This window comes from Nannospalax galili, unplaced genomic scaffold (assembly GCF_000622305.1).
Source record: "Nannospalax galili isolate Female #2095 unplaced genomic scaffold, S.galili_v1.0 scaffold563, whole genome shotgun sequence".
Taxonomy (NCBI): domain Eukaryota; kingdom Metazoa; phylum Chordata; class Mammalia; order Rodentia; family Spalacidae; genus Nannospalax; species Nannospalax galili.
Window position 1 is genome coordinate 1,858,926 of NW_008350459.1, and position 16,891 is coordinate 1,875,816.

A 16,891-nucleotide genomic window follows, 5' to 3' on the forward strand; every position below is an offset into this window, starting at 1 on the left:
TAAGTCTGGTGCACCCAACCTCATAAAAACAATACTACAGTACTTTAAGACCCAGATTAATCCCAACTCATTAATAGTAGGGGTCTTCAATACCCCACTGTCTCCATTAGATAGGTCAACAGGGCAGAGAGTTAACAGACATCTGAATTAAACAATACCATATATCAAATGGACCTAACAGATACCTAGCAAGTATTCCACCCAAGGACCAAAGGACATACTTTCTACTCAGCACCCCACGGAACCTTCTCCAAAATCAACCATATACTGGGGCACAAAACAAACCTTAACAAATACAAAAAGATTGAAATAATTTCATGCATTATATCAGACCACAATGCAATAAAGGTTACAATCAACAATGGAAGAAGCCCTAATCATCACATGAACACATGGCCGATTAAGTATTAAGTTTTTTATATCGAATAATCAAATGCTTACTCAGAGAATTTTCAGTGCCATATAGAAATGTAATAAAGTTAATGCTACATATTGGTTTAGGAGTTTTTATTTTATCTGTAAGTGCACTGATAAAGATAAACTTTCACAAATAAACACTTGTATTGCTTTTCAGAATAAATAAAATCATACTTCCTGGATTCAACAAATATGGACTGAGAGCTTATGAGAAGTTGGGTACTAGTCTGGGTGAAGAGGGATAGCAACAATCAAGACAGGTCAAGTCTATGCTCCAGGGAGATTTGTAGGCAGGTGGGGTTTCCCCCACAAAAGTAAGGAACAAGTAAACATGAAAAAATAGATCATAATTGTGACAAAGAGAAATACAAACCAACATTACACCTGCATGATTATTAGCTCAACATCCATGCAGATACCTTACTAAAACTCAGCCAAATATTTAAAAAAAAATTAGTCAATTCGATGAGCCCGAGATTTGAAAATGTGCTGGATCCAAATGAACACAAAAAATAATTTAATAATATGCAGATAACTTGAAAAATACCAGACAGCCAAAATTCCCAGAAAGCCTTTGTTCCTATTGATAGCTACAAATCATGTTGTGTTGAGGAATATTTAGTTTAATTTATCCTAAGGATTCTCTCCTTTTAACTCCTCCCTGGGGATTTCTGTCTCTAAAAAACAAATCAGAAAAACAAATCAAGAGAAAAGCAATGTATGTAGATGATTCCTATTAAAGAGGCAGCAGAAAATTGATTTCCTCACAAACCAAAAGCATCCTATAAGTTTTGCATGTAAAGCAGGTCTTTCTACGCAAGTCTACCTTATGTTACAGAGACATAGTGCTCCTTTGATTGGGAATGACCATAGGTAAGGTCATGCTGTGCTAAAAACATAGCCAAGCACAGGGAGAAGGGGACACGGGCAGCTGCATGCCTCGTACCTTCTTGAGCTTCTCTATCATCTCTTCAATGAGAGTGTCTCCATTCTGAGAAACTTTGCTTTCCATCTGGGTCAGCCACTCACACAACTCCTTGTTCTTCTCACTGAAGACTACCCACTCATTCAGTCATTCACTTACTTGCTGCCACCTTAAGGACACCTGGAAAATTTAAAATGGGACCATATCAAAAGTGATACCAAGAGATAACTCATATCCTGGGAAGAAAAGTAGTGACAGAGGAAGCTGATTGGGCTGGAATGGGCAGGACCTGGGCATCCCTTCAAACCACTGCATCCTGAAATATGGATTGGCCTTCAATTGCAAGCAAGAAATAGTCCATCCTGTGTTACTTTCCAGAAGATGCACAAGCACTTTTGACTCATTCACCTTCATAAAATAACTGATTCGGCTTAGCTACCATACATGGTCCAGGAGAATAGAAGTACTAAAACAGAAGAAACTGAATAGAAAAAGGACAGAAAGAAGCTAAGGAAAAGGAGAAAGAAGGAAGGAAAGAGGAAAGAACAGAAAGGGGAAAAAACAATAAAAATAGAGGGAAGGAGAGAGGGAAGGAGAGAGGGAAGGAGAGAGGGAAGGAGAGAGGAGGGAATAGAGGAGGAGGGAGAGTCAAGTGAGTCTCTCGTGCATCCAGAGTGATGCTGAGGGGGTTTACGAACAGCAACCAGAAGAAAGAAATGATTCCTGAGGTTCAGCTCCATCCTGACAATTTTACCCCTGGCAAGTTCTTTCAAGTCTCTGCTTTGGTCATTTTTCATTACTTTTTATTTCTTATTCTTCATTTTTGATATCACAGCTTTACTGAGATTTAGTACACATGACACAGCATACAACTGAATGTTTCTGTATACTCAGAGAGCTGCACAACTATGACCGTAGCCAATTTTAGAAGATTTCCGTGACCCTCCCCCACAAATCACAGTGGCTGTTAACAGTGTGGTATTTAGCTTTGATTGCCAACTTGATGGGATGTAGAATCACCTAGAACATACAGATCTCCATGCATGTGAGGGCATTTTCAGACAGTATTAACTGAAGGGAAAAAGCCATCCTTAACGTGGGTAGTGCCTCCCAGTGGTCAGCCCATGTATACAGGGCCAAAGAAAGGAGCATGCACCTGCCTGCCTTTGACTCTTCTTCCTAAGCGAGTGCGCCTATTCCTGCTGCAGACAGTAGTAGAAAATCTGGTACTGATGGTGTAAGTCAATCTACTAAATCACATCTTATAGCTCGCTCTCTCTCTCTCTCTCTCTCTCTCTCTCTGTCATTCTGATAAGTGTAAGTCAATCTATTAAATTCCCTTATTCCCTTTTAAACACACACACACACACACACACACACACACACACACACAGACGGGTGTAAGTCAATCTACTAAATCACATTTTATAGCTCGCTCTCTCTCTCTCTCTCTCTCTCTCTCTCTCTGTCATCCTGATAAGTGTAAGTCAATCTATTAAATTCCCTTATTCCCTTTTATAACACACACACACACACACATACACAGATCCTGATAGTGTAAGCCAATTTACTAAATCGCATTTATAATACACACACACACATACACACACACACACAGATCCTGATAGTGTAAGCCAATTTACCAAATCGTATTTATAATACACACACACACACACACACACACACACACACACACACACACTATTGCATCTGTCCTTCTAGAGAACCTCTCCTAATATAAGCAGCTATTCTTTTTTTTCTCTCCACACTCCTCCTCCCAGCTCTAATCTGCTTTCTATCTTTACTAAGCACATATTCATTCTACACACTCCATATAAAATAAAATCACATAGCTTGTGGTCTTTAGGTCCGTTTAGGTTATTTTAAAGGTTTATTCATGTTGTAGGATATCTATAGTTCATGCTTTTTAATTGCTAATATATTCTACTGTGTGTACAAATTAAATTTTGCTTATCTATTCATCTGTTCATGGACGTTTGGACTGCTTCTAATCTTGGTCTACTGTGAATAATGCCGTTATGCACAGGTATCTGTATGGTCACATGTTTTCATTGCTTTGGGCAAACCCAAAGAGTATATTTAAATGAATATTTGCTGGATGCTGCAGTAACATTACAGATTTTCTTTCCAAAGTGGCCACAGCATTTTACATCACTCTCACTTTTATTCTTTGCCTTTTTGGTTAGTGCTGTGTGGGGGTATGAAATGCTTTTTCACTTAATTTTGATCATCCTCCAATGGGTAATGATGTTGATAATGCTTCCATATATCTCTTAGTCATTTGTTAATCTCCCTTGGAGAGCAATTACTATTTTCTTTGCCCATTTAAAAAGCAAAATGGTCTAATATTGAGTTTGAAGTGTTCCTTAACCATTATAGACACACTGGGCTTGTTTCTCAGAATCTGGAATGATTCTTTCTAGAATTCTAAACTTTTATGAATTCATAATGCTCATTTCTTTGGAGCTACTATTTGAGTTACTTAGGACATTTCTAGCTGAGTATAATGACACATTAGCAAAACAAAGCATGGTTAGTAACCAGAAGCTGGAGGATGGTCATCCCTTCAGCTCCGTTGCTAAGGCTGGTCATTGCATTGCTGATTCAGCTGCAGGAAACTCATACCTATTGATTTGGGTTTGTTTTTTCTTTCAACATTTTATTATGAAAATTCTCCAAATAAAAGTTAAAAGAATTGCATATTAAGCAGCTATGGTATATGCCTAATACACACCTAAAATTTGTTAGCATTTCTCCCTTTTCTTTTAATATGTGTATTCCTCTAATTATTAGCATGCTTACTGTTATTGTTCTGAGAGAGCTTCTGACTATGGAGCCCAGGCACAGGCTTACCTCAGACACACTATGCTAGTAGCCCAAGCTAGTCTGGAATGCATGACCCACCTGCCTGAGCCTCTTGAGTACTGGCATTACAGGTATCAACTACCATGCCTGACTTGAAACATTTATTTATTTTTATTTCTATTTTTTTCATTATTTTGGCTTTTTGAGACAATGTCTCATTGTGTAGCCCCGACTGTCTTAGAACTTGCTACATAGACCAGGCTTGCCTCAAACTTGTAGTGATCCTCCTGTCTCTGTTTCCTGAGTGTTGAGATTACAGGCATGCCTAATGACACATTTTTAAAGTGTATTTTAAGTTGCCGGGCGTGGTGGCGCATGCCTGTAGTCCCAGCACTTGGGAGGCAGAGGCAGGCGGATCTCTGTGAGTTCAAGGCCAGCCTGGTCTACATAGTGAGTTCCAGGACAGCTGGGGCTACAGGGAGACCCTGCTTCAAACAAACAAACAAACAAACCAGCTGCAATGACAAAAAAAAAAATTTAAAAAAAAGTGTATTTTAAGTTAATCTTTTAAAAATGAAAAGGAAAATATTTCAAAGGTGGCCTATGCTTCCTAGTTACCAATTTTGCCTCTGATTTGCTCTGCCTATGATTAGGCAGATAATATTTAAGGCAACATACAATCCCAAATGCCTGGAGAAAAGTTGGGAATCAGGCAATGAGCCCAAAATACCTTTCCCTGAAACAACCTCAGGAACATGGGATGCCCAGGCAGGGAGCCACACAACCTACCACAGTTTTTGAAATTTTTCTATTACAAATTTGCTCTTGAGCAACTATGCCCATTTAAAGTGAATAGTTTTCTGGGTTGGGTATCACTGCTGAATACAGCAGTATTTTGTCATTGATATTATTCAGTTTACCATTTAGTTAATCATTCCTTGAGGCAGAATAATACAGGATAGACAAATGGCAGTGAACTCACTTGGGATGGGCATTAATAGGAATGGAAAAGCATAAGGAATATATGTTAAGAAGTATTGTAGACAAATCTCACCTACTCTACGTTCTGCCCAAGATGGTTCTGTACAGCAGAATTATTTAACACAGAGGGATTTGGTCTTCTGGAATGCTTAGAATATGAATTCTCTACCCATCATTCATACAGCATCAGAGACAGGAGTCTGACTTCAGGTCAAACTCAGGTTTAATTGAATAAACAGAAACTTTCATAACTGGTAACCGTAACTTCTTTCTAAGGACAAGAAGTTCCTGCCTAAGATTTGGGATGGATTTGTCTTGCTCTGAGTTGCTTCCTCCAAAGATTACCCATGATCCAAGAATGGATGCTAATGTTCTCTCAAATTCCCAGAGAGGGTTATCAAAGTCTCAGAGATACTATCTATATATTCCAGAGATAATTGAACAATTTGAGGTACCAGTTTATGGTCAGTCAAAGCTGGGACCAACAAAGCTTGAGTCTTTGGCACAGTTTGTAATAAAACATTATGATCACATATCTAGACTCAACTGAGACTCAGATCTGGTTTCCATCATTCGCTAATGATATAGCCAGGGCAGGATCCTCCTCTTCTCCAAGCCTTCCTCTTTTCACTTGTAAATTAACGTTATATTTTCTCCAAACATAAGCATCCAATGTTTGTAGTAAACAATCGTCTTCTGTGTGTCAAGCACTGTACTATATTTCAGAGTACAGTGTGCTGACAGCAAGACACAAATGAGAACATCATTTAAGAAATGACTGGCACAGGCAGCAGGCTTGCTGTCGCTGACCACCCTGCATTGCTGCTGTTCCGATTGCTGCTACTGTTACACATGATCTTACTTCGGATCTGTTTTCCCTAAGCATTCATGCATTCCGTAACTCCAGAAAGCAGCATGAATATATACCCTTCGTGTTTACTTGCTCACCATGGAGCTCTGACTGAAAGAGGAAATGTGTGGCCCATAGGCACTGTGTGCAAGCCAGAGCCAAAATCTTTTGCAAAGATGTTGGCATTTGTTTTTATTTATAAATTGAATATTTAGGCTATAGATAAGTGAAACATTTCTTTCTCTGGATTCAGTTGAAACCCTGAAACTATTTATCAGCTCATCACATATTTGCTTTTTCTTAAGGGCACAAACCCATACACTGCCTCCAGGGTGGGAGAGCTGGGCAGGAAGTACATCCTTTTCTAACAGAAAAATATTTTTATCATGATGTCGTGGGAAAAAATAGAGCAAGTCATTACAGTGATGGGATGTTACATATAACATTTCAAATAGAATGACACACAGTTCTACAAACTAACAGATGAATAAAAGCAATGCAATCCATGGCTGGACCTGGGAACAACGGACCCCTTTGGAGTCTGAGAATGGGATCATTTATGCATTTATTCTGCAGCTCTGGTACATCTACTTACAGCCGTCCTCCTCATCCTCCTTTGTGGTTCCATCTGTCCCGCTTCTCATCAACTGCTTCAGAAAACAGAGCAGATGACCCCTCCTTAGCATAACACCATCTATGTTCAGCCGAGTTTGCCGACTTTTGAGATGAGACAGGCACAGGCTCATTTCCTGTTGTGGTTTCATATTCAACAGTTCACCGGAAACAACGCACTCAAGAGCTAGTCACTCCTCTGTATCCCTCCTTAAGAATTATATCCTAGTGTCTGACCCAACCCAAGGCTAAGATTGCCATGGTTTAAATAACTTAATATAGACTGGAGTAGTATGTGTTAGCCTCTCACTTTAAAACACTGACATAAAAGTTTGTAGAAACACTGTATATTCAGTGAGCTTCCTCGGCTTCCCGTTTCCATCTACTTACAGGTGCACGGTGTTACTCTCTTCACAGCTTATCACATGACCAACCACAACTCTCAAAATGTATTTTCAAGCAGCTCTGTCTAAGTCTAGTGAACAATTTTAGAACATATGAACACTTGATTTAAGAATTAGGAATAAAGATACTTCCATGACATTATTATACAACAGTTTTTCTGAAACAAAAAGTGTCCTTGATCTTCTTAGCCTCCAAAACAGTAAAATTCAGTCACTATTTTATCCTTAGTGGAACATAAGCATCAGGACAGACAAGCAACTCACGACTTTCAGCAATATATAATAAACACTTATCTGCTGCAAGCACTGGCTGTCCAGATAAAAGGTCTTTGCATCTAAGGGTCTCAAAGTCTTGGGATCAGACTGCAAACATGAAGAAAAGACCACGCTCTGTGATAAAATAGACGGATAAGGAAATGGGAATTCATAGGACTAAGAAAATATGGACATGGAGCATTTCCAAAAATGATGTCACGGGCTGTAATATGGAAGAAAATTAAATTGAAAGTCAGAGGGAAGAGGTAGTCAGTCTAGGCAGGAGGACCGTCATGATCAAGGCCTCCAGTAGAGATGCTGTGTGGGTTCCACCAAGGAAGAGAGGTCAATGCTGACTCAGAAGCATTATCTCTCTGAAATCTTTGTGGGTCTCAATTAGCTAGAGAAATGAGTCTGCTTTAATTCATTTCTTTTAATGTACTGAAAAATATTAAGACAGCAAGTATGTACAGATTTTTCACAAAAATGAGAAAAGATGCTCCAGTGGTTGAATTCATATTAAAGGATATCTGGGGGACACAAATTGACTTAGGCTTTAGTATATATGACAAAAATACACAAAGTCTGGTGAGGGGGATATGAGGGGTTGGGGATGGGTGTCTAAATATGACCAAGATGTATGAAATACAGAAAAATTCAATAAAAGTGTATATTGAAAAAAATGCATTTAGGTGGAGAATTGTAACTCTCCTAAAGTTAGGAGATTAATAATTATTATAAGAAAACAAAAATGGCAAGAATGACAGCAATTATAAAGTTCATGTAAAACTAAAGTTTCAATAACAAACAAAATTCAAAATCACTTTATTGATAATATTTACACAATAGTTTAAAAATAAAAAATGATGATATAGGGGCTGGAGAGATGGCTCAGTGGTTAAGAACACTTGTTCTTCCAGAGGACCTGGGTTCAATTCACAGCACCCACATGGCAGCTAACAACTGTCTGTAAGTCCAGTTCTGGGGGATCCGACAGCCTCTTCTGACCTCCGCGGGCACTGCACGACACGGGTGCACTTACCTACATGCAGGCAGTACACACATACACATAAAATAAAAATAAAACATTTTTTAAAAAGTTGAAAAAAATGGTGATGTAAATGTGATTTGTTTAACTCCACATGGCAAAACATCTCTATTGAGAGAATAATAATTGAAAAGTTTGTGGACAAGGAGGATGGGAAAGGATGTAGAAAGTGAAATTTTCATCTTTCATAACTAGGAGTTCAAAGATAATGTCTGTAATTAACAAAACTGCTGATTGTGTTACCTGAAAATATAGAACTAAAAGGCAGAATGATAGCTAAAATGTGAAGGTGATAGCATTAAGGCACAGGTAAATGGAAGGGAATTGGATGCATCAAGATCTGACTGATTTTTATTGTACTTCTCACAACATTGTTTGGCATTTAAGACAGACGCACATTTCTAAAATGTCTTCTAGAATGCTGTACCAAGAAACTTAAACTTTATCTTTGTGTACAGAAAACAATGCTTTCATGATCTATCAGGTCAGAAAAAGAAATATGTTTTTTTTTTTAGAAATAAAGTGATGATATAAAAACTAGAAAAGAAAAAGATGAATAGAGTCAGAAGGAAAAGAACAAGATGATAATAATTCCCTTTATCAGTTATCCATCAAGTAAATACCTTCCATTTACATGATGCATTACAGGAAATCTTTGTTACAACATAACTGTAGCTCAAGCCCACCTGGCATCATCACCATCATGAGCTATTTTTCCATTCAGACCACACCTTACCTGGTGGCAGAGCTCTTCCCACTGCCTCTGCAGAAGCTCCACACGCTCATTCAAGATGGAGATGTCCTCAGCACTGATGTAGATGGCAAGGGCATCCCTCAGCAGCACCAGCTCTGCCAAGTCATCTGTCCAGCTTCCAACGGCATTTTCCAGTTCCTAGATTGAAACACAAACCTGTGAACCCACACAGACATCTACTCTCAACCATTTGAAGTGGCTTCGAATCCCCTTTAATACAACACCCTTTCTATCCAACTCTACCTAAACACCAAACTCGATATCTGCTTTATTTGCACCCTAGGTAGCTTGAAAAATTGCCACATTCTTCTGATAAAACACCAGTGCTATGGGCTGGAAAGATGACTCAGCGGTTAAGAACACTGACTGTTCTTGCAGAAGATCTGGGTTCAATTCCCAGCACCCACATGGCAGCTAACAACTGTCCCTAACTCAAGTTCCAGGGGATCTGACTGCCTCTTCTGTCCTCTGTGGGCATTGCATGACACGGGTGCACTTACCTACATGCAGGCAATACACACATACACATAAAATAAAAAATAATAAAATATTTTTAAAAACCCACCAATGTTATTGTAGAATCTTCCAACCATCTATTTACCATTTCACTAATATTTTTATGGCATTTTTTCCAAATTAAAGTTTCATCACCGCATTGACCTTTATTTTAAACTGATTTCAGTCTAAACTGAATGCATCTAATCCTGTTTAAACTGATTTCATAACCCTTAAACATCCTTTATTTTTGTCCTATTCCTGATTACACTAATGAAGTATTTTCAAGAACAACCTCTTGGTTGAACGTTCATTTTCAAATGCTGAGTGGCTGCATTCTGTGACATATAATGAAATAGTTGAGATCTGCTAGTTAATGCCACAATTTAAAATAATTCAGTAGCTACATCTTTTGTAGGATCAGAGATTTATTTATTTTATTTACTATGGGCCCATCCATTTGAGGAATTATTTAAAGAAAAACAAAAACAAAGCAAAACAAAACCCTGGTAGCAACATTTACACTAGCTGTCTTGAGTCACAGCAAAGCTTTGTCAGAGGACTGGTTTTGCAATCTCTGCTGCTCTACTCCCCTGCCAGCTGCTGTTTTCAGATTCCAACTCATTTAGTGTATGAATGGAGAATTTCACACGATTCCTTTCCTCTCTTTTTGTCTTTTCACACCAGAGACAAGTTTCGAAAGGCAAAAGTAATTAACGGTATTGTCTGTGGCTAACTTTCCAGGCAATTTAAGCAAACAAGGTTTTAGCCTGAATTTTTCAGGTAATTGCTTTGTTTTGCTGCTGAGGGTCATTTGGGGAAGAGGAGGGTGGAACAACAGGGAGACACATCTTTTCAATCTACAAACTCAAAAGCAGGACACTTGTCTTCTTGAGTATTCTGAGAGATGACAAGTAGTTTGTAGTAACAAAAGATGGCCCAAAAGACCAAACTATTCAGGCAAATAAATATGCAGCATTCTGTTTATAACTTTAGACAGAGTATATTGTTATAGCAGTGTAAAGACCTTTGGTGCTTTTAATACCAAGTCAGCTCCTCCCCTCAAATCAAACGTCACATTTGATTTATGGATTAAAAGGAAACAATACAGCTGATCACAATCCTACGTGCCTATAATTTCAGCACTCCTTCAGGAGGCTGGGGTGGCAGGATCGTGAGTTTGAAGAAAGCCTGGGTTACACAGTGAGACCCTGTCTAAAACCAAATGAAACCAAAGAAAACCTAATGCTGTAGAATTTTCATACACACATATATATATATACATATATATTTTAAACAGAGTTACCCCATAGCGAGTGACAACTCCCCTATTAGGCACCATAGACTAACAAATAAAAGCCCAGTGCTAGGAATGGGTCCCATCTCTTGGAGTTGTTAGCCAGTGATTTCCCACAGGCATCCCCAAACATTACAGGCTATTGCCAATGCTCTTGACACAAGATCCTATTGCTGAAGACACTATGTATTTGAGTCATAGACTGTGGAGAAATGAAGTGGGTACTGACTGACAGAGAAGCTTCATCCTTACTGGATAGCCTTCAGAATGCTGGAAGGTGTTATGTACACTACCAGAAGACAAAATAATCTTACCCAGCTGTGAACCCTGTGATCCACAGTAATAACTGGCCTAGAAAATATATGCCCACTGGTACAATTGTGGTCTGAATATTATAGAAGTAACAAAACACTTTCTGATTGGATGGAAGTCCTGCTCTACAAGATAAAATTCATGCTTGACACTATTATTGGTGGAAGCTGTGGCTAGACAGTCCTAGGCCCTGAGGAACAAGTTACTATTATTATTCTGCTAAATGGACATAGTATTAAACCATCTCCTAATGTTACTGTTATACCCATAAATTATCTCTCAACCCTCCTCAGAGAAGCTTCTTGAGTCTGTAGACCACAGAAATACACAACTGTTCAAGGGACAAAGGATAGGAGACTGTGGAATGCTCAGCCCTAAATGGGACACCTGTATCACAACCTCTGCCTCCCAAGGCTCAAAGCTTATTGTGACAAAGGGAACAGAAAGATGTAAAGAGCCAGAGTCAGTGGACGACAATAAGGAACTGTTCTCCAGACACAATGGCACAGCTGCACATACGAACTCACAGTGATTGCGACAGCACACACAAGACCTGTGCAAGCTCGTGGTAGACAAAAATCTCAGCATGAAGAGAGGAGGTAGGCAGGATGACTACCCCTAGCTGAGGAGCAATGGGAGACTGATGCCTGCAGAGAAGACATACTTGTCTTGAAGAGTGTAGCACTGGTAGGTTGACCACACTCCAGGGTATGAACCCACACCCAAGTATTAGGGGAGTACAAAATGAACTCGATGGGTTTAAAAAAAAAAAAAGGACACAAAGTTGGGTGGGTAAGGAAGTGGGGGTGAACCTGGGGGGAGTTAGGGGAGAGTGAGAGACTATGCTCAAAACCTATTGTATGAAAAAGTAGCAAGTATAAAAACAATACCACACACATGCATACACACACACCCGCCTGCACATCAATAAATAACACTACCACCCAGGCCCAAATCCACTGATTCACACTCTGTCCATTAGCTGAGATAGTGTCATAGAAATCTAGCCTTTCAGTTCAGACAACGCTGACATTCAGTAACTTGAAACATTGATAATCTTCTAGAACCTCCAGTTTTCTCATCTGTCATAAAGGAACTAACAATGCACCCATGAGTTTGTGTTCATGCCAGGTGAAATCCACTGGCACAGTCACTGGCACACAGGAAAGGCCTGGTATTAATAAATGCAATTCCTGCTCATTGGAAGCCTTCTTCAAAATTTTTTTTTTGTAAATTAAAAAATACAGGTTTAAAGTAGACTCCTTTTGACATTCATAACTTCCACATACTTTCTTTTTGAGACAGGGACTCACTATGCATCCCAGGCTGGCCTTAAATTCTAGATCCTCCTGTTTCAGTTTCCTGAATGCCTGGCACAGAGACATATCACCATTCGATGACACCTTCACTCATTTCTTACTGTAATACCTCAAGATGACATTTTTCACTCATTATCCATGATGCAATGCATTGTTACTTTTTAATTTTTCTAACACTGCCTTTTTCAAATTTCAAAGAATATCTCTTATAAGATTTTAACCAGCATTTCTTTATAGTAGGTAATGAAAAAATTAATGGGAAACACAAAGAAATGCATAATTTGAAAGACAAACACTTATAAAGGTACTTTTGGCATAATCAGCATGGTGATCAGCAGAGAATTGCCAGTCAGGCACTCCACTTAGCTACGTAGGTATAGGTGGAATAAATTTTACAGCCACTGAATCATGTTGGGCTTTGTGAATTCATAATCCAGGGAGTGGTCTGTATTAGCTACTGGTTGCTTCCAAGTATGATTAGAGGTAGTGATTGTAACTATGATTAGAGGTGGTGATCATAATCTTTAAGTGATTAGAGGCTTGAGTGATTTAAGGATCAGATGACTCCTTGTATTAAGTGAGATCAGCTATTTTTCTTGCTTTCTTTGCAGAAGGGTCTGGCAGGCAGGGTGTGCTCCTCTGAGGGCCACTGTCTGCAGATGTGCCAAGCTGCCAATCTTTGTACTTCTTTCTGTAAACTAGATGTTTTTGTTAGAATGAGTCCCCAGTGTGGAGTTTTTGGAAAGATTGCTTTCTATCGCTCTTGACTTAACTCAGCGTTTAAATAATTTTTGTGGTGCATTCTAAATTTTTCATTTGCTTCCTTGGGGTAATTCCATAAACTTGTCTATAACTTCAACTGCAGTAAATCAGCAGAGCAAGTTTCTGGTAGCATACCAGGTTCACTCAGCATCTCCTAGGCTCATGTAGACAGCCACAGGAGGCTCCCTGCATGGGACTTCAGTTACTCCAGCAGAAGTATATGGGTAAGTGATGGACAGTCTCTCTCTGGCCACCAACCTTGCAGCGCATCTGCTCTGCATGAAGCTCCTCGTGGTGATCTGGTAGAGGCTGGGACAACTTCTTTTTAAAAGTTCGGAGCTTCTCCAGAGAATCAGCTATTCCTTTCTCACATTTTTCCCAGTCCTATAATCAGAAGAGAAAGAAATTGCATGAATTTTTTGAGTAAGAAATTTCTTTTTTTAAAAAAAAACTTTTATTAATTATTTTTATTTTATGTGTATGTGTGCATTGCCTGCATGTAGGTAAGTGCACACGTATCGTGCAATGCCTGCGGAGCACAGAAGAGGCTGTCAGATCCCCTGGAACTGGAGTTACAGACTGTTGTTAGCTGCCATGTGGGTCCTGGGATTCGAACCTGGGTCTTCTGCAAGAACCACCAGTGTTCTTAACCACTGAGCCATCTCTCCAGCCCCTTGAGTAAGAAATTTCAAAAGAAAAAAAGAAAATACTCTTTTTAACGGCCAGATAAATAGTTACACTGATGAATTGTGGGAAGGCATGTTCACATGTTAGGCATCACGTCTTGGTCATCAGAATAGCTGAGCTCAATCTGACTCTTATTTGTTTGCTGTCTGGCTTTAATAAGCAGATAATAGCATTCTATGTCTCAGTTTTCCTTGAGAAATGGAAATAATGCTGTACGATTGTGGGAGAATTAAAGTAAGTCACAAGAATCAAGGCACCAAGCATGACCCTCAGAGAAGTGAAATTCCACAATCTGAATCCACATCTATCTGCAGAGTTGGGAGAATCATCTCAATTCTCTGTCTCATTCTTAACTCATTAATGATTTTACCTACAATCTACACTTTCTCAAATGTACTGTGAGGGATAAAAAATAAGATAAAAAATCAGGATGAAAGAAAGTATGAGTAAGAGAAAGAGACATGTAAAAATGATATAACCTTAACCCTGATTCACTCTTTACAAAACCAGGATGAGCCACAGAGGTTAGAGTTGCAGATGTTCAAACGCACAACACCGTGGACATCACAGGCATGGTCACTGGCTTTGTCTCATACAGGCTGAAATGTGCTGCAAAGCGGTAAGTGAACAGGACAGAAAAACTCATCCCAGGAAGAAATGGAAGATAAAGCGTATTAAGAAATTAAGAAATACCTCTCTCAGGTGCCAAGTAGTGCCAAATGCTCTGAAGTTATCCCAGGATAAGTGGAAGAGAGTGGCAGCCCAGAGCATGCTGGAACTCTGAGTATTGACAAGGGAAGTTGGAGGCATAGGTCTGTCGGGGTTACATACCACTGGTAGTAAGGGTTAACTATGGGGAAGACAGTAGAGTTTGGAAGTTGCCATGAGGGAAATTTGATTTTTTTTATTTTGCTTTACATATCTCAATCATTATCTAAAATTTTAATTTCACATGTATTTCTTTTCTAATTAACATTTAGGGTCTGGAGAGATGGTTCAGAGGTTACCACATTCTGTGTAGGAGCGACTTTTTTTTTTTTTTTTGGTCTTTTTTGAGACAGGGTCTTCTTGTAGCCCCAGCTGTCCTGGAACTCACTATGTAGACGAGGCTGGCCTCAAACTCACAAAGATCTGCCTGCCTCTGCCTCACAAGTGTTGGCATTAAAAGGCATGTGCCACCATGTCCGGCCCAGGAGTGACTTTTTAAAAGGATTTTTATTGAGCGTTTGGACATTTCATACCACAGCTCTTAATAAAATTTAGATCCCTTCCCCTATCCATGCTCCCCCAACCCCCCTTTCCAAAAATGCCTGGGATTGTGAGCTACAATCTTTTTCTCCACATGAATGACAAGGAGGTATCTCCACATCACGTTCTGTAACCGTCTATCAGAGTGAATGCTTTATACGGAACCGTCAGGCGAGACAAACCAACCCAGTGACTCAGACGCCATGTCTTCTTACATCTTGGGACAATCTCCAAAAATCACATCATGAATAAAGAAAAATATATGACTGACATGTTCTCTACAGAGTGAGTTACAAAGTCTTAAATCCTTCTCTGATAGCAAAATGATGAAAAATGAGTCAGGCATATTATGTTACTGATAAATTGTTCTGTAAGCAACCAACAATGTGTAATGTGTGTTTGGGGGCAATTTTGATTGATCGTTTCCTATTCAGAAGGTAATATATGATAGCATAAGAGTCCTGAAGTGAATCGAATGGGTGTGTGTGAACCTGAAGCAATTAAGCTTGTACATTAACATTAGTTATCACCTTTGATTCAAAGGGCAAATCATATTTAATAATCACAAAGAGTTGGGTATCATCAACATGTAGAAAACTACAATTTTTGAGTGTTAATGATGTCAACAATGCTAATCATTATCATTTACTTAGTGTTCAGTGTATGCCAGGTATGGTACCTGATGAAGGAGGTAGAATTATACTTAGTCTGAATATGAAAAAAACATAGTTTTAATGTGGACTTATCAGAATCTGATGACCACTTCCTTGTTACTTATTTTTAAAAAATTTTCATGAATACATATGGATTGTATGAAAAGATTCTCATTATGAATGTTTTATACATGTATAACTGCTTAATTAGTGGTGAATTATACATAGAACAGAAATGAGAGAGAGATGCAACTGTGGATAAATCCCAGTTCCTTAAAGTTCCTGAGGGATCAGTGTGCAGTATGTGCCCAACCACAGGCCTAACACACCTCTTGGAGATTTTAGTTCACATCAATATGCTTGGATAAGCCAAGACAAATAGAGAACATCATTTGAGGTTAGCATTTCCCAACTGTAAAGTATGAGATATTGATCTTGAAAACCATTTTAGTCTACAAGTTAGGGAGTGGAATCTCCTGCTTGAATTTCTGCCTAGCTTTATGAAGCCATGATATGGTTCAAGGCGAAGCAGTGGCCGTTAATCAGAATTCAAAGCTTGGACAACCTTATTAGTGTTTAAATTACTTTGCTGGGGATTTTCATGGAAGATGAAGTGCTGAAAATTGGGAAACCTTTCCAGTTCATGCAAGATAGGACAGAGTCTTAAATAAAACACAGAGGATCAAAATACTGCAGGGTGTTACTCAAGGATCTTGAATGATTGACTTCACCGGGAAACAATAGGAGGAAATGGTACAGCTCTTAAAAGGGCCTTTTAACCTAAACTTACTTTCAACAAGAAGGCCAGCTTTTTCTTCTGCTCCTCCAGATGCTTGCTGGCTGACTTCCATTTCTCTTGGATCTCTGTGAGCTCAGCCTGCAAGACGGCCTCGGCGCCACTGTCAGCAGAGAGCAGGAGCTGCTTGCCAGCTTCCACTGTCAGGATGTAGCTACCCTGCTGTCTCAGGAACACCTTCTCTTTGAACTGAAAGGAAGCATAGCTTTTTACTTTTCATCCTTTCTTTATCACTTCCCTGTTCTAAGCA

General features: G+C 39.2%; 1 protein-coding gene across 1 annotated transcript in view; it reads right to left on the minus strand.

Moving 5' to 3' along the window:
- The window catches only part of LOC103745759 (nesprin-1-like), a gene marked incomplete in the record, with an annotated part of 95,465 nt that overhangs the window by 62,712 nt on the left and 15,862 nt on the right, over positions 1-16,891 (minus strand). The window contains 4 exon segments of the mRNA XM_029570753.1: positions 1,364-1,522; positions 9,055-9,210; positions 13,516-13,641; positions 16,636-16,830. Of these exon segments, the coding sequence (XP_029426613.1) occupies positions 1,364-1,522; positions 9,055-9,210; positions 13,516-13,641; positions 16,636-16,830 (636 nt within the window).